This window comes from Psammomys obesus, unplaced genomic scaffold (genome assembly GCF_907164565.1).
Source record: "Psammomys obesus unplaced genomic scaffold, mPsaObe1.curated_primary_1811, whole genome shotgun sequence".
Taxonomy (NCBI): Eukaryota; Metazoa; Chordata; class Mammalia; order Rodentia; family Muridae; genus Psammomys; species Psammomys obesus.
Window position 1 is genome coordinate 31480081 of NW_026596046.1, and position 18035 is coordinate 31498115.

Sequence of the window (18035 nt, forward strand, 5' to 3'; positions counted from 1 at the left end):
GCACACATCTGTGCCCCACCGCCTCCTTAGCCCGACCCCTCAGAGCTCACCGCTAGGCTTCTGCAAAAACAGCAGCTCCATTAGAAAATGGACACTGAGTTTCCTGTGAGTTAAGGGCCAGCTCTGGGCTGTCCAGGCTCATAGCACTGTGGGGAATTGGCCTATTCTGCATTTGCTTGGCCACTAAACAGAGAACTTGGCAAAGGCAGGTAAGGGACCAGTCTAAGTTCACAATTCCAAGAAGTATTGGTTAGAACCATTGTGGAACTCTGAACACAGTCTGGGCAGGACGCATGCGTAGAAGAATCCTCCGGAAGGAAACTTGGGCATCTCCTGTAGCTGCTACTTACATTCTCCGGCTTGCCCAAGGACCTAAGGCAGTTCACACAGAACTACTGGTCTGTGTGCACACACCTGCCTCTCCAGCCACCAAATCTATGCTTTAGCACAAAGAAATATCCTACTCTGCAGGCTCCTCTTTCTCCCCTCATTTTCCCAGCCACATGAATCCAAGGCCAATGCAGTCCTTGGAATTGGACAAGGAATCTTGTCTTTTAGAATTTGCCAGAGAGGCAGCTTTGCATACCAGCATCTCTCTGTTCTCTGCTCTCCAGAAAGCAAGACACAGTTTTGCTAGCCATGTTGTGGTTCTGCTACAGCAGGAAGTAAGATGTGACCAGAATGTCTGAACTGGTTTGTCCTGTGCCTTCACCTTCCAAAGTATAAATTCATCTTTCTCCAAATGAGCTTTTTTTGTTATTGTTAAAAGAATCATAAGTATTCAAAGCCTCATTTCTGCACCCTCATCCCAATGTTAAGATGGGCAGAAAGCCTTGAGGTTCAAGTCAATTGTATTGAATTCTTGGTCCATTTCTGGTGTCTAACACCTATCACAATGCTATTGTTCTCTTGGTGAGACTGTAGAAGAAGCATGAGTAGACAGTCTTCTCTACTGTGTCCTTTTCCAAACACCATGACTTCTGCCTGCCTGGAGCTCAGTTTCTTCAGAGTAAGATGGGTATAACACTTACCTCATAGAGCTGTGTGTAGAATGCCTTTACATTCGAATGGCCACCAGTTGAGCAAACCCCATGTTGTCCAGGCAGAACATTGTAGAAGACACCCTTCAGGTATTGTGGGAAGAACTAGGTTTGATTTGGGATTTATCACTATAGATCTTGAGCAAGTGACTTGGCCATTCTGTGCCTCAGCCTACCCATCTGTCAAAGATGGTTCTATGCTAGCAGCTCCACAAGGTGGTTCTATGGGTTAAACTGAGTCCTCCACCACCCCACAGTTTCACAAACCTAGATAGGATGAAATCCTAGCATGCAGTGGCTGAGCACATGCCTATCTAAAGAAAATCCGATCACTGTAACTAGAGCTGGCTAAGAGGAGGTCATCCTGGATAGGGTGGGCCCCTAATTCAGTAGGACCTTGTGGAAAGAATGCCATGTGAAGACAGAGACACACATGGAGAGCATCCTCTGATGGTCGGCAAAGTGAGATGCTGAGGCAGTATTGCCGTAAGTCAAGGAATGCCAGACACTTAGCTAGGAGGTCAGGCAGGAGTCGCGTACGGGCTTCGGGAGCTGCCTGTGGTGGTTAACATTGATAGTCAATGTCATGGGATCTAGAATCACCCGAGACCAATCTCTGGGTGTGTCTGTGAGGAAATTTGTAGACTGAGTTCAGTGTAGTTGGAAGACACACCCTAACTGTGTGGGTCCTTGAGCAGTGGTTCTGGGCTGAATAAAAGGAGAAAGCAAGCTGAGTACCAGCATCACCTCCTTGCTTCCAACTGAGGAGGATGTGCCCAGCTGCCTCACCTCCCAGCTGCCACACCTCCCCATCCTGTTGAACTCTATCTTCAAACTATGGATCAAAATAAACCCTCCCCTTTCTTAAGCTGCTTCTGTCAGATTTTTGTCACAGCGGTGAGGAAGGATACACTGGCCCCGCCAACGTCCTGACTTTCAGATTTAAATAGTATTTGTTGAGAGGAGACTAATGGCTTTTGTGAAGGCTGTATGGCAAAGCACGCCTAAGGAGCTCAACAGAGTGCCCAGCACAGCAGAGGCGTGTGGTAAATGTCCTTCTCACACAAAAGCTCCTTTCTGTATACACTGCAGTTTAGAATAAAAAGGAAGTCTGGTTTTTTTTTTTTTTTTTTTTTTTTCTTTTTTGTCCTTAAAACCTGCTCAAGGATCTTTTTTGAGAACGTCCCTCCGGGGACACCCCTAGCCTGGATGAGATAGAGTCACTGGGAGACAAGACCAGGGAGCCATTTCACTGCCTGTCCACACTGCCCTTAAGTGTTTCTCATGATTTTTCAAGATGGTCTGGAGTGACAGAAGAGGAATTTATGGAACTCTTGGCTCTTGTAGTGTTTATTCTTTCCCTTAACGTTAAAAGAATCACTATGGAAGTCTGATGGGAGCAAGAGGCTGTGGCCTGGTGAGCAAGCCTAGGGCAAGCTGTTTCAAATTAGTCCATTTAGCAGGAAAAGCCATTCCAAGCCATGCCATTCACTGAATGCACTGCTCTCTGTTACTTTTTAAAACTTTTTATTGAAATATCATAGTTATTTAGAAAACACCCAACTGTTAAGTATAGAAGCAGCTTTTCTTTATCTTCTTTCTGTTTCCTGGTTGATTTTCAGCAAATTCATTGGTTACAGTCATCCCTGACTCCCTTTCTAAGACCTCATGAAACATGGAGGTTCAGAATGAACTCCAGCTCTGACTTCAGGGTCTAGGTTCAAGGCCCACCTCCACATCTCTCCAGCTTAGCAGTTTGAAAAAGTGGCTTGATTTTGCATATTTTTAAGCTCTTCTGGTGCCTAATAAAAGATAGGTGAAAGGGCCTGGGGAGATGCTCAGTCTATAAAGTTCTTGACTGATAGGCCTGAGGACCTAAGTGTGAGTCCCAGAACACACATTATAAAAAGTGTTGCCCATAGTGGGGGATGCTTATAATCCAAGCATTGAAGAACTGGAGACAGGCAGATCCCTGGAGCTTGCTGGCAGCCTAGCCTAAGAGCGTGGACTTAGGGTACATCAGAATACGGTCCACGGCCCAGCCTGGTCCCTATCCACTGAGTAACCTTGAGCGTCCCACTCTTCATCTAGCACCTTCATCTGGCACCTTTTTGGGGGGATATGTGGGCTGAAGGTAATTTTTCATGTGAAAAAGGCTTTCACAGAGCTGGACACGCAGTAGGTGCCCAATTACTGTGTGTAAGCACCCTACCCTCCAGTAACTGGCTCTTTGCCCCCATGGTTTCTCATCTCTTGCCACTTCCCTCAGCGTCTGAGACTTCCCACATCCAAGCAGCGGCCCGGAAATCAGGTTACCCTCTTCTTCAGTTATGAGGTCTAGAGTGCTGTAGCTGTGTAAATTGAGTAGGAGAAGGCAAATATCTGGCAATAAAGCCCCAGGAAGTAATAAATGATTTTGAGCATCTGTTTGGAAGCGCTTTCTTAATCACATCTCCGTGTAGAAGTTAAGCTGCCCTAGCCTCCTTGACAGAGCCGAGCTCACTCTGAAGCCAGACGGTTTGAGGTTTGCCATCAGCTTCAATGGCTCTTTGGTCACATTTGCCAGCCTTCTTAGACAGAGGGAGATAATACAGATGGCCTTGCGTCTCCCTCTTCTCTCACATTCCATGAAAAATGGCCTGCCCCAGCCTAATTCCTAGCTTCCAGAGGCCTAGACAAAGTATCTTATACCACTCGAGGAAGGGCTGCAAAAGCCCGAAAGAAGCCTCAGGCCATAGATGAGACTTGGAAGTTAGAGCAGCTGCCAGTCATGGGGGGCCGTCAGTATTCCCTCACCACTCCTGCCTTCCTCTGCATCCTGGCCTCACCTATGTTGTGTGATGCATTTCTGTCTCCTGCATCCTGAATGACTGGGTCCTTCCAGGGTGAGGACAGGGTTTATCTCTGTGTGCAGTCCCAGTCAACCCCCCCCCCCCAATAGAACTGCCTTAGGGCCATATAATGGAGATGAGAGGGAAGAAGTGGGGAGGAAGGGAAGGGAGAGGGGAAAGAGAGAGAGAACAGGATTGATCACCTGCTGGATTCATATGTATTCATTTTTTCTTCATGAGACCCATATTGAGTAGGACCAGATCTTGACATCCTGAGTTTTTAAGAGATGAAGCAACCTGTCTGAAATCTGAGCTTTAGGTCTCATTCTCACTCACCGGACCTCCCCTGAGCTAGAGTCTCATTTCACCCCTTACAACTGGAATTGTGTGTCCTTGCACAAATCGTGTCAACTGTCCTCAGTCCCCCTATCCATAGAGGGAGAAGGATGGGTTAAGCTCGTGCATAAACTGTAAACACTTTCACAGCTCAGTGCTGTTTGAATTAGGAGCTTAGTAAGGTGAGATCCACTCTGACAGGGAATGGGATCCACTCAAACATGTAAGAGACTCCAACTGTGCGGGATCACTGTGTTGGCTGTGTGCACACGCGCTGAATAAGATCCACCCCTTCTATATTAATTAACAATCAATACAACCTCCCACAACATGCCCGTAGTTCGATCTGACCTGAGCAATTCCTCAGATGAGACTGTCTTCTCAAGTGATTCTAGGCTATGCCAAGTTGACAAAGCTGACTAGGACAGCACCCGATCCTGCGATTCCACACCTAAAGGAGATGAGAACATGCTCCTTGCACAAAAACCTCATGTGCAAGATTTTAGCAGCCAGTAATAATAGTCAAGAAGGGAAACAAGCGGGGTTTGATATGATCAAAATGTCTCTTACCCACACAACACAGTGCTATCTGGCAACACAGGGAGATGTGAGTAAATTTTTAAAGACATGTACGGTGAAAGAAGCCAGTCACAAGAGAGCCCAGAATATATTATTTCATTTCCTTGAAAATTCTAGAATAGGCAAAACCGTGACGATGGAAAACAGATCTGTGATTGCCCCAAGCAAGAGGGTCTAGAGGAATCAGGAGGAGTGCCTGCAGATGGCTATGGTACTTCATTGTGGATAACGCAAATATTCTAAGATGGATTATATTAACGGTCCCACTGCTCCATGAGTGAGTTCAATGCTGCTGGGTGGTGTCCTTGAAATGGGTGGCTTGTATGACATGTGAATTATTTCTCCAATACAATAGAGATCATGTAAAACACATGAACGTCTTCCTTAAATATTGCTGTGCCACACAGCATACTAACTGGCAGATTGTTCGTACCCATGTGAAGATCAGGAGGACGCCAGGGCTATCTTCTCAGTGTGGAGGAGAAGGCCACTCCTTGGGTAAGCCCATGAAAACAGAGCTCTGTTCTTCATGAATGAGGAAAGAAAGAGAGAAGGAAGGAAGGAAGGAAGGAAGGAAGGAAGGAAGGAAGGAAGGAAGGAAGGAAGGAAGAAAGAAAGAAAGAAAGAAAGAAAGAAAGAAAGAAAGAAAGAAAGAAAGAAGAAAGAGAGAGAGAGAAGGAAGGAAGGAAGGAAGGAAGGAAGGAAAGAAAGAAAGAAAGAAAGAAAGAAAGAAAGAAAGAAAGAAAGAAAGAAAGAAAGAAAGAAAGAAGAAAGAAAGAAAGACTTCCTGGGAAACTTATGAGGAGGAAAGAGAAGATCAAATGCCTTGAGCCTGAGTAATTTACTGTGTCCTGTCTCCAAAGACCATTTTCCCAGCGTAAGTCACAGAGATAGATGGCCAGGACCTGCTTCTGAAAACAAATGCTGTGGGGGTGGTTGACTTAGCGGGAGCTGCTGGGCTAGAAGCCTGAGACCCGAAGGTTTCCTGGGTTGCACTACTTGCCTGAGCTTGGGACTTGCAGGATGTCGTTCTTACCAGCTCCTCCCAGCAGGGCTCTAGGGTGAGAACTGTCTCCTGAGCTGGATTTCTGTGTGTGTTATAGTCACTTTAAAATAACTTTTACTGTTTGTTTGTTTGTTTTCAAATCTGACTGTTAAATTTGTTTCTTGAAAAGAACGGGCAATGAAGAAGTCAGGCACGATGGCTCATGCCTATAGTCCCAGCAAGGCTGAAGCAGGAGGAATGCCATGAGTTTGAGTTTGAAGCTAGTCTGTCTTGCATAGTGAATACTAGGCAAGCATGGGCTATGGAGTGAGACCTGTCTTACAGAAAACAAGCAAGAAGAGGCGAGAAGAGGAGGGAAAGAGGGAGAGAGGGAAAGAGGGAAGGAGGGAACAAGAGGGAAGGAAGGAAGGAAGGAAGGAAGGAAGGAAGGAAGGAAGGAAGGAAGGAAAAAATAAATTAAACTTCATAATTCTACTTTCTGAATATAACTGATATTAAAATTTTTTAGACTCTCTGTGTGTTTATATATGTGTGCGTGTATTTCTGCATGTGTTTTAAGGGCCAAAAGAGCCATCACACAGTTTCTATTCTATTTTTCGAATCTTGGCTTACAAGCAGTATACAACCTCTAACTGTCTACCCTGGCATTGCGTTTCTATACCTTACTTTATAAAACTATGAATTTGCTTTTAAAAATAAAGATGCTTAACAATTTTAGAATTTTCTTTAAAGTTTTACTTTTTACTGTTGTATGCTAAGAACATCCTTTAAAATCTTTCAAAAGTCATTTTTACATAAGTTTCTAGAAGTAGAACTGCTCAGTTAAAAATTTACTTATGCCTAGCTCTGTTACTATATAGTACAGTATATAAATCTGTATTCAGAGTGAAGACCAGCATCTCTCTTAGCACTTACTAGACACAAGATATTTTCATGCTTATTACCCCATTTCCCCTGCATTTTAAAAACAGCAGTTTAAAAGGGTGAAAAGAACTACATATGCTCATTAGAGAATATTTTGATGTTTTTATTTGTTATTTATTTGGGGAGACACATCTGCTAATGCTTGTACGTGGGGTCAAATAATAATTCTCAGGAGTCTGTTCTCTCCTTCCATCACGTGCGCTCTGGTGCTTAAATTCAGGTTTTGTCACGCTAGATGGCAAGGACCTCAACACACTGACCGATTTCCCCAGAATATCATTACACATTAGAGTAAAGATATAAACGCATACTCAAATTTAAAATTGTTCACACAGTGATGACAGTGTAAAGATATTTTTTCCACTTTTAGCTAACTTTTTTTTCTCCTAATATATTTACCCCAAATCATACCTTCTATAAGGGTCTTAGGAGCCTCTCCTGTGCTGGAAGACACTGATTTCCTATTGTGACTGAAATCATTTCTGTCCCGCATCTTTTTCATTGTCTGCTTTAATCTTCTGAACAACTCCAGGAAGTTTATACTGCCTGCCCCTGCTTCCATCTTTTGAAATGTTGGGCCAGGAGAGACCCTTAGGAGGTTTTATTTCCAGTGAGAGGTAAGAGAAGTGCCAGGAAAGAAGACTCTCTGTTGACAGTGCCCAGAGCTCTTGCCGCCGTGGCCACAGACTGCTTCCTCAGATGTGGACCTCAGTCTATATGTACTCCATTGCCTGACCACAGCACGGCCACGTAATACCCTCTCCAAGGAAGACCTGTTATAGTAGCAGAGTGACAGGACTGATCGGTGCAGAACAGCAGATACAAATCCCCCCTGACACACACACCGCCAGACCAGGTGGTCACTCCAGATTTGCATGTTTTCCGCCCCGTGTAAAAGAATGAGATGGAATCAAGCAAGTAACCAGGGGAACACGTTCTGCAGCTTGTTGCTGATGTGAGACTCTGGGCTGGACCAGAGCGCAGAGAAGAGCAGTGCACAGTCCCTGCCTGGAGGAAAGCCTGTAGGAGACACAAACACGGGTCACTGCCATAAGATGCAGGACGTGGTACTGCTGCAATAGAGCCCTCGACCCTCCGGCTCCAGTCTCTTAGGTCCTGTCAGCGCCCCTTCCTCTGCTCGGGACCCAGTAGGATTTTACTTGCTCTATGGGCAGGGGTAACTGATGTCTGTTCATTAGAAGTGAGGAAGCTGCTCGACCTACGTAGAGTGATTAAAGTGGTGCAGGGAGAGAAGAGGCAACACCGACAGCCTTTGTCATGTTCTGTATGTGTATGCCAGCTGTCACTTTTTGAGTGATATCTGTCAGATCGGCATAGCACTCTTTGCATAACATCTTCCATGTTATAGGGCTTCATGTTCAAGGGTTACTAGGAAACTCTTCTGATGACCCCAGGGTCATCCCTCCCCACATCCCAACTCTCCCTTGTAACCTTCTATGGCTCATTGCAATTTTACTCACTTCCAAAATGAAATGAGCCCCCTAGCCTTTCATCCCTTACGTAGGATTGGCATTCTGTCTGGCTTGTCCCACCTCTGCCTTGCTTAAAGCCCACGCTGGCTCTCCTCTTCCCTACCTTCCCACTGGCTAATCAGTGCGGGGTCTCTCATTGTGCTCCTCATCTTCCAGCCTGACAGTAGACAGTATCTGTAGGAAGAAGCATTGTTTGCTGTACAGTTACAGACATCCACTGCTCTAGTAAAATAAAGAAGTAAGTCCAAGGTTCACTCCTTGCCTTTCCATCCACATATTCCAGTTGCTATGATATGTGCATCGTAAAACACATGCTACATAGAAACTTGAAATTTGTGAGTTGACAATGTAAATATTTCCTACGATCTTCTTGACTATTGGGAAGTTATTCTGTGATCCTCTTCTACCTTGGAGATAACTGATATGAATGACTGCCAATGAATGACCAGAAGGTGACAAACACAATTCTAGCAGTTTCTATACCTCACAAACACTTCCCAAACCTACTAAAATTTGACTCCTTTTTTGTTAGGAAACTCAGTCAGTGATGAGTGTTCTGAGAGACCCCATAACCCAAGGAATGACCAAGACAGGAAAAGAGAGGGAGGTGGGAAGCCTTGAGGGATGCATAGGATTGAACTTGAACCTGGGTCCTAAAGTTCGAGATGGAACAATTTACTTGGTTCTATAACTGGGCAGTTGGTGAACCTTGGCAGTCCTACCAAGGCAGCTGCCATAAACACCTTGGAACAACATAGTCTGCTTCTTTGTTTTGGTCTGAAATTTAACATCTTGACATGGTATGGCCCAGCTCATCGGAGGCTCTCATTGAAGACTGGGGGGGGGGGGGGGAATAATGAGGAAATGAGTATATAAAGGCTTAATAAATGCTGCCTCATAGAGAAAAGTAGTTCAAAAACTGGGATGCGGGGGAAAGGGTCATGAACAGGGGTCTTGATGTGATAGCCTTGTTCAATTTTCTAAACGTTTTGAGGATGCTGACCCTAGGCTCTTGTGCATTGAAGACTCACACAGATCATCTACAGTACTCACAGCAACTGCATAAAAATCAGAGTGCATGGGGAGTAGACAGCTTTCAAATGGGCAAATGGAAGTCATTTCCCCCAAAACTGTAGAACTAATAAAATGGCAGGCAGTGATGTAAACCTCAATTCTGTTAAACTTGTGAAGCCCGTTCTAAGTGTGAATCATGCCCACAGGATGTATTGTATATTTTAGTGTTGGAGGCACTTGCAGATGTTTGAAATATAACAGAGGAAACAATGGCATCGGATAGGGGAGAGGAGGCCAGTTCGGGGAAAGGTGGGCTCACCCCTTTTATACTGGCTGCTGAGTGTGTCAGGGAAGGCTCATCGATACTGGTTGGACAGTTGAAATTATAGTCCAAAGTTTTTGGATAAAGAAACCAAAGCCCAGAATGAAAAGCTACCTAAAGAAAGTATCTTGGTCATTAATCCCCACTCCCTCCATTGTCCTTGAAGCTCTGAAATGGACCAGCCAACAGACACACAATTCTATGAAGTGTTGTTATGTAGCTAAACTCAGGAGTTGACATTAACGTGGTGGAATTTGTAAAGCACTGCTGGATTTGGTGGCCATGAACTGAGGTGGGCGGAGGGGGGTTCTGTTATGTGTCCCCAGAAGTAGAAGTTCTGAGCGTCTTAGGATCCTACTAATGTTATGATGACCAATCTGGGCTGGGCTTCCCGAGGTTAAGTCCCTTTGCAGAGTTGGCCACGTACAATTGTCTCGTACGATTGTCTGCCAGTCAAGATGTGAGAAAACAGCCACCCTTGCTGGTGGGTGACGCCTGTGTTGTACTGTGTACTCGTATGTGTTTGTGTTTATGTCCACTCTTGTACAAGATGCACTGCATGTGTGGAAAGGTCCCCCACAGACAAGACCATGGGTGTCCCAGGCTGCCCCTCCTCCTGAAGAGTTGGGAAGCTGCTCCTAGAGCTGTGGAAACCTGTAACCTTAGAACTATGCAATAGTCCTATAATACAGAAACTCAGTCAGAGTCGCTGCCTTTTGGAACTCATAGAATGCCAGTGTCCTAATGTGACAGGGTGTTATCATTTTGACTATCAAAACATAAGGATGCTCATCTGTCAGATCTCTGACGTAATAATATGCAGCAAATGCCTCTTCTGTGCTTTGTGTGAGCCTGGCATTACGTTATGATCCGAGGATAGAGGGGTAAGGCTTCTAAAACTCTCGATTTCAAGAAGCTTGAGAAGAATGTCAGAACTCAAGAATCATAAAATTGTTAGATCCTCTGAAAACTAAAACACTGGTGCGCTGAAATTGTAAGCCACTAAAGGTGGAGGAGAGCCTTAGATCATTTTTTCCAGCTCTCACTATGTTTTTTACGAGGCCCGGGACTTGTTGCAGGCAAGTTGGATTCAAATCTCACTAATAAGAACATCATTTCAGTTCAGTGACATCACAGAATGGCTGGGTCTCAGCCTTTACCCAGCCCCTGGCTGCTCATTTTACCAGAGAGGCCACTGTGGCTCGTAGAGGGCAGCCTCTTGTTCTGTAAAAAGGCTCAGTCAGCAGTAGACACCTCCAAGCTTCCTGGCCTCTGTCAAAGAAAGGCTAAACAACGAGGACCCTCCTACTGTTCCTGAGGTAGCCTTTGCTAGGCCCACAGTGGGCCTTCCCTGCTCTTCAGAAGGAGCGCGCACCAACTTTCTGTGCTCAGGGACAGCCCCTGCCCAGGCCACACGTGCAGTGGATCGTAGCGTTCAGAGACCCCTCCTCCGTTGATGCGTGTTTTATTTTGTTGCCCCCCTTTCCCCGTGTGCCTCGAAATCGATTTTCATTATTTTTTTTCTGTCTGTGTTTGTCTTTGTGGCCCGCAGGTGCTCCCTTGCATTGTTCATCTGCTTCATCAACCCCCATTGAGCAGTCCCCCTCCCCGCCCCCCTCCCCTCCGGCCAATGAGAGCCAGAGGCGGTTGCTAGGCAACGGTGTGGCCCAGCCAACCCCGGACTCAGACTCTGAGGAAGAGTTTGTCCCTAATTCATTCTTAGTTAAAAGTGGCTCCACCAGCCTGGGGGTCGCAGCGAACGGTAAGTGCTCCTCTCTTTTGCTAACTTTTAATGGATTGTTGCTTTTCTTTTTTGGTGGACTGTGCGTGCTTGGGCCGCTTGCAGCTTGCAGGGGCGGAGTGGCCTGCTGCATGGTGGGGCTTGTGGGCAGGCAGGGACCTGGGTGGTTCCGTGGGCTGGGGGTAGCCAGCTCCTGTCTCTCTGCCTCATGGAGGAGACTTTGTTCCGTGACAGGTGCATAAGACAGAGGTGCACAGACTGCAGGAGACTAAACATCTGGCAGAGACAAAGACCCAAACTGGAGGGTGAGGGACGGGCTGCACTGATTGGCTTGCTGCTTGTGTGCAGAGAGACCGCGCCAGGCGCAGTCACCTGTTGCTTCTTTAGATCCTCCTCACGAGCCTACCAAGGGAGGAGTATTACAGCGCCCCTCATCAGCAATAAGAAAACGGAGAGAAAGAATGTTGCCTGAGGTCCAAGGCTGGGTTTTTGTAGTTCTCTACCCTGAAGTTCCAGGGAGCCGCAGAGCTGACTCTGACCACAGGCAGAATGGCTGGGTTTCCGCATTATCTGCCCACCGCCTACCGTTCGCTCCTTTTCTCCGCTTTCCTCTGCTTTCCTCAAGTAGAAGAGGTGTGAACGGTGTGGCGAAAGAGCACCACCCAGATCCTGCTCCGTTACACTTGGCCCAAGATGCCCATCTGTCCAGACGCAGCCAATGATTCGAGCCGCAGAGGGGGATATCAGACTATGTGAGAGAACTTGGGATCACAGTAACGGCACCAAAGTTTCCCCGTTCTGATAGAAGAAATTAGGTTTTTCCAACAAATACCACAGAAGGGTGTGTATTGGGTTGGCAAAGCATTTATTCACAGATGCCTGGGCGAAAGAGACGGCTCAGTGGTTAAGAGTGTATACTGCTCTTCCAGACCTCATTTCCCAACACCCACGTCAGGTGACTCCCAACCACCTGTAACTCTAGTTCCCTGCCTCTGCAGACATCTGTACACATGAGCACCTACCCATACACAGAGCTACACAGACACACATAATTTAAAATAAAGTCAATGTTTTAAGTGCCTTATGAAACTGCATTCTATGCTATATGCTGAAAAGGAGCCTCAGATGGAGAGAAGCATGAGGCAGTGTTGTTTGTGAATACTGGGACCACACAGTTCTGCACCCAATCCAAGCCCTGTGGCCGAGGGCTTTGGACAAGTCTCACTGACTCCCCAAGTTTCTTCAACTATAAAAGCAGACGAGGTGGTCTTGAGGTCACAGTGAACGGCTTCATGGGGTCTGGGATAGGAGTTCAGTAAATGGTAGCTTTACCTCATCAGCTGCCACTTCCCTTTAGAGGACATACAGAGCATCTCTGTGATAGTTTCCACACATCATGAAGCACTCAGTAGCTGAGAGAAATACCAGAGGCCCTCTCTTCTCTCAGGAACAAAGGGGGACAGCTGAAGGTGATAAGGAAAGGAGTTGCCTAGCATGCTGGGTGGCAGGGTGACTGAGAGGAAGCCTCCCCATTGCCTGAGAGAACTGGAAATTCCTCCTGTAGGAGATGATGGCTGGCTGGGAAAGAATGGGTCAGGTGGGGCAGACTTTGATACCAGGACTGCTCTGGACAGAGGGCACACATGGACATAGACTCCTGGATGGGAGCTGGGGAGCCTGATTCCACTCCTTTATACCTAGGAACCTGGGCACAAAATAGGCATTGACATGGAAGGGTGTGAAAGGCTTCGTAGTGAGCATCCCTGGAGCTTTTCCAGGGGCTGAATCAGAGCATGTACAGAAAAGCCCTGCATACTCTGCATAAGCCATCCACCCCAGAGCCCCATATCTTTGGGGCTTCCTCTGATCCGGAGCATTCTTAAAGAGGACAGAAGCTAGAACCCTTGACTAGGATTGAAAGGTCTGAGTTAACAGCTCTATGGTTCACTGGCTATTTGTCCTTGGCAAATCACTGTTTCGCCTCAGGCCATCTTGTCAGTGATGGGGCAGTTTCTAAGGTATTCTGATTTCATTAATGTCATGTGGCGCTGATCATGCCTATGCCAGTCATCATCATGAGCTTAATGAGGAAGAAAAATTACATGTGTAAATATGTATATATAACAGTACACACATATAGAACAATAGATAGATTGATAGATAAATGGTAGGTGATGTTCCTCATCCATTCCTGTGTAAATAAGCCTTGCAGGAAAAAAAAAAAAAAAAAAAAAAAAAGAAGAAGAAGAAGATAAGAGATAAAGTCCCTTAATCTGAGCTAAGAGCGGCGGCTTTGTCTGTTGTTCTGAGACAGGCTGAGGCACTGTTACTTTGTTGATGTGCGAGGAGGACAGGAGGCCTTTGGCCTGCAGCTGGCTCAGCTCAGCTCCTATGTGCTCCTGCTTCCCAGGGGCCTTGCCATACTATAGATCCCTTCCCCAGGGCCTTGTCTGAGCGTGTCACTCTGAACATCATTAGTAAATGTGCCCCTGTGGGAAGGGAGAGTCCGGGTCCTGCCTTGGCTGCTGTTCTGGGGTAGGTGCCATGAAAGCCCATTGCTGTGTCCCACCAAGTGTTTTTCTGGCCCGGAAGCCACACATGGGAATCTTCTGCTGGTGCAGATGACACCAAGCAGACCACAACATGGTGGACCCTGTAAGTGCTTGTTTTAACGCTTTATCGTTTTTAAGGAGGGGGCGTGACTATATTGTAATGAAATTATCTTTATTGCTTTCGCTAATTATGAAAGCAAAGATGCTTGTTTACACCCCCAGATGATCCAGAAAAGTGAAAGGTGATTTTTCTCATGTGATCTGTACTCCAGAAACAACCACTTTCGGTGGCTTGGTCCATGGTCTGACAAATGCTCTTTATTCAATGTTCTCTTAACAAGTGAATAAATGACCCAGTGAACAAGCTGCAGAGCCAGAGCCCCAGTGTGCCCCCTTAGGCACGGTCCCCATCCCCTCACAGCTGCTCCATGTAAGGCAAGGACAGCCTGCCATGGCTGTGTTTAAAACTACAAAGCTGGGCATCTCAGATGTAAGTCAGGAGTAGAGCACTTTGCTAGCCCGAGAGGCCCTGGGCAGGACCAGAAAATAACAGAGATGGTAGGTAAACACCCCTACCTCCACACACCACCCTCTGCCACAGAGCTGAGGCTCCTCGAGGCCACCCTAGGCAGGTCAACTGCTAAGTTCCGAAAGGGCGGCTCCCCAGAGACTTCATTCCCACTGTACTTTAAATGATACGGGCTGCTTCTCTGGCTACCGGGGCGAGACGGCACAGAGGCTTCTCACTTTCCAGTGGTTTCCAAAGGCGGTGAGGAGGAGCTGGCCCCTCGGAACCAGCCTTCCCAGGGCCCAGGCTGCCTTCTAGCTCTTCTCCACCAGCAGCTGTGTCGGCTCCAGCCAGTGCTAGGACGTGGGTGTGAGGCCTCCGAGCTGCCCTGCAGAAATCCCCATGTAAAGTGCAGAGAGAAGCATGGGGCGTCTCCATGCAGCTCATTGTCCCCAGGGAAGAGAAGAGAGGGCAAGTCCCTCTTTCTGTCATCACAGCCCTAATCCTCCCCAGGGCACTCGTCCAGAAGTCACCCATGTGAATAGGAAAAGATTTCACCGAAATATCAACCAGTCACAGTCCAGGAGATCAGGAAGTGGTTAGGATTAAGTAAATGCCTGTCCTAACCCCATAGAAACGTCCAGCATCAACAGTGCTTCATCAATTGTACTAATCTAAATTCTGAAGCAGGAGGCTTTGGAGATGCAGAGGTAGGGCTTAACAGGCTCAGGAAATAAAGAACCTTGAGAAGGCTGTGGAGAGCTTCCCGAAGCCTAAGGGAGGGTGAGAGGACATGCATCAAATGAGCACCTTCTGTATGCACACATTTCCTTCAGAGGCATTACTGTCTTTGGGCTTCAGTTAATTTGCATTTCACTTTAGGGGAAACTGAGGTCCACAGATAAGGGCAGTGACTTAATCACAGCCTCAGTAGAAGACAAAAACTCAAAACCAGAGCATACTTGCCTCTAGGGTCTTTCTTCCTCTAGGGTCTTATTTCTAATGTCAAATTTGGGTCTTTCTGAATCCATAGTAAGACCAAAGATAAAAGGAATCCCACTAGAGCTGGGCTGGATTTTTTTTTTTTTTTAAAGAATTCCAGGTTCTTTGATTCCTGTTACTAACCTTACGAACATTTGTGAAGCACCCAGCACTAGGGAACTTCTTTATCTTAGGGAGCTATTGACTCCTCTTCTCTACCCTGTGAGCTGTTTCAGTCTCATGGAATAACAGGGACCCAGACAAGTGAGCCCCTTTTTTCCCTGTGCCTTATGGGGCCGCTGAGTAACAAGCTCAGATTTGAACTCTAGGCCTGCTTGAGACCATTAACATGGAGCCTTTGTATTATATTTTTATGGGGAATTTAAGGGCTTCATAGATGAATCAGACCAAAGCAAAGCCCTACATGTGTCCTTGGCTTCCTCCAGGCTCCAGGCCCTTCCTGCCTGGCCTCAGAAAAGGCCTCACTGGCTAGCAGCAAGGTTGTTTGGCATTTTCATTGACTTGCTTAGGTCTTAGGCAGCTGGGAGTATTTTTGTTTTGACTTCCAATCCAGCAGAGGAGTGTTTGTTTTTCTTTCTAAATGGGAAACACTGCTATGCATACAAGCTCCTTCTAAAAAGTGTTTTCTTAAAAAAAAAAAAAAAAAAAAAATCCAACTTAATTTAGAACCTCTGCAGGGTTTCCAGGAGAGCGTGCTGGGTCCTTTTAAGTCAACTTGTGACATCAGAAGGCAAGATGAGGCCTGCATCTAACGACAGAGGGATGTGCCCAGCCAGGTTGCTTTTCTCCCCACTGCTATGAATTTCGTGGAACCCATGAAGTCACGGGACTTGGGTCTGCCTGTTTGACATGTTCCCAGGACGAAAGTCTGCTGGGGTATGTGAAGTTCTCTGCCAGTTCTGTCCACTGCTTCTCTCAACTCTTCTTGCATCAAAAGACACTTGTTGGTAAAAATATTCCTATGACCCAAGCTGTGTGGGGAAGCCAATTCGTGCTTCTTATTCCTGCTAGGAAGACAAAATCGAATCCTTCCTCTCTTCATTCATCCCCAATGACATGTTAAGTGTTGGTGGATGTTGTTCAGAGAGATGGAGGTGAAGAGTGTTATAAGCAGAAAGGTTTTATTAAGTAAATGGACGCTTGGAACCACATGCCTTGCAGATACCAGTGTTTTGAGATTTCACAGAGTAAATAGAGTACATACTGTGTACTTGTCCTGAAATGCTTCCCATCACCCAGCACATGCCCATCTCTGCAGTAAAGCATACAAATAGTTTATACTAGTGAGAAGAGAGAGAGAGAGAGAGAGAGAGAGACTGACTTCAGACCTCATGTCAGTTCAAGATGAATTTTACAACTGAACGAGGTTGATGGGTTGGTTGGTTGGTTGGTTGGTTGGCTGGCTGGCTGACTGGCTGGTGTGGTTTCCTTTGGTCTGGTTTGTTTTTCTGAGACGTGGCCTTGCTGCGTAGTTCAGGTTGGCTTTGAACTTGTGATCCCCCTACGCCAGCTTCCCAAGTGCTAGGATTACAGTCATGGCTACCCATACCCACATTCATTCTCAGCTTCAGGGTTGTTATGTTGTTTGACATGCGTGGGCATGTGTGTGGATGTGCACGTGCTCGTGGACATATAGGTCAAACACAGTCTTGAGTGCCATCCTTAGCAGTGTTGCCTTCTTTCTTTGGCTTGAAACTCACCAATTAGATGTGTCTGGCCAGTCGTTGAGAACGAGGGGTCCCTGTCTCTGCCTCCTGGGCACTGTGATTTTTAAGTGTTCACCACAGCACTGAGTTTGGTGTGTGGCTGCTAGAAACCAAACTTAGGTCCTCGCTTTATAAGACAAGCATTTTTGCAGGCTGGCCTATCTCTCCTGAAACAGTGAAGTTTGGATGCCCCGCTGTCTTTGAAACACATTCCACTTCTGCCGGTGCTTTATTTCCTGGCCCAATTTCGAGACTGTGGAGGAGGCCAGCGTTGGCTATGCCTGGCTCCGAAGTTCAAACTTGAAAAAGCACAACTATAATGAAAACCCAGTTAGTGTCCCCACTTCTCCCTTCCCGCTGGCACCCCTTGCACGTCACACCACGGCCATGCAAATTCACAGAGATAGAGACCTGCCCCCGTGCAGTCAGGATTCACAGTGTGGCCTCAGCTTCTGTGTTCTTTCTTCCCCACCAGGTGCTCCCCTAACTAGACCAGGGCTCACCTATGCCCCCCACCAGGAACAAAATATTATGCCCCCTAATTGGGGGCAGCAGGGACACCTTATTAGGGTCACTTCTATTTTATGTAGTTTACAAAGCCCTTTTTCATGCGTTACCTCGGGCAAACTCCGGTGACTATAATCTAATTGCCACTTTGGCTTTCTAGGAGGTAAGGCTTCTCCCTGACCCTACAAAGTAAATAAGTCACACTTTGAATTAATATAACCCAGTATCAGTATCGTGGGAGAACCAGGGGCCTCTAATTGGACACTCACGTGACTAGAATGTAGCCCCTGCCACTTCCTTTTCCACTAGTTTCCCTAAATTCAGTTGTAAAAACTGCACGAATAATTTCGTGTGTGGCTTGGCTGCATCTCAGGTCTCCAAGGCCACCCCACGTGGAGGCACCTGAGCCATGGGTCCTGACTTTTTCCATGTGGAAAGAGCCGCTTTGTGCTCCCGTTGATATGTTAGTGGCTG

The 18035-nt window shown here is 46.6% G+C and overlaps 1 protein-coding gene across 2 annotated transcripts in view; it reads left to right on the plus strand.

Moving 5' to 3' along the window:
• Window positions 1-18035, plus strand: part of Tenm4 (teneurin transmembrane protein 4) — a 697438-nt gene that overhangs the window by 415912 nt on the left and 263491 nt on the right. For both annotated transcript variants that reach the window (XM_055623346.1, XM_055623347.1), the window contains exon 7: window positions 11098-11307. In XM_055623346.1, coding sequence (XP_055479321.1) covers window positions 11098-11307 — 210 coding nt within the window. The remainder of the gene's footprint in view (window positions 1-11097; window positions 11308-18035) is intronic.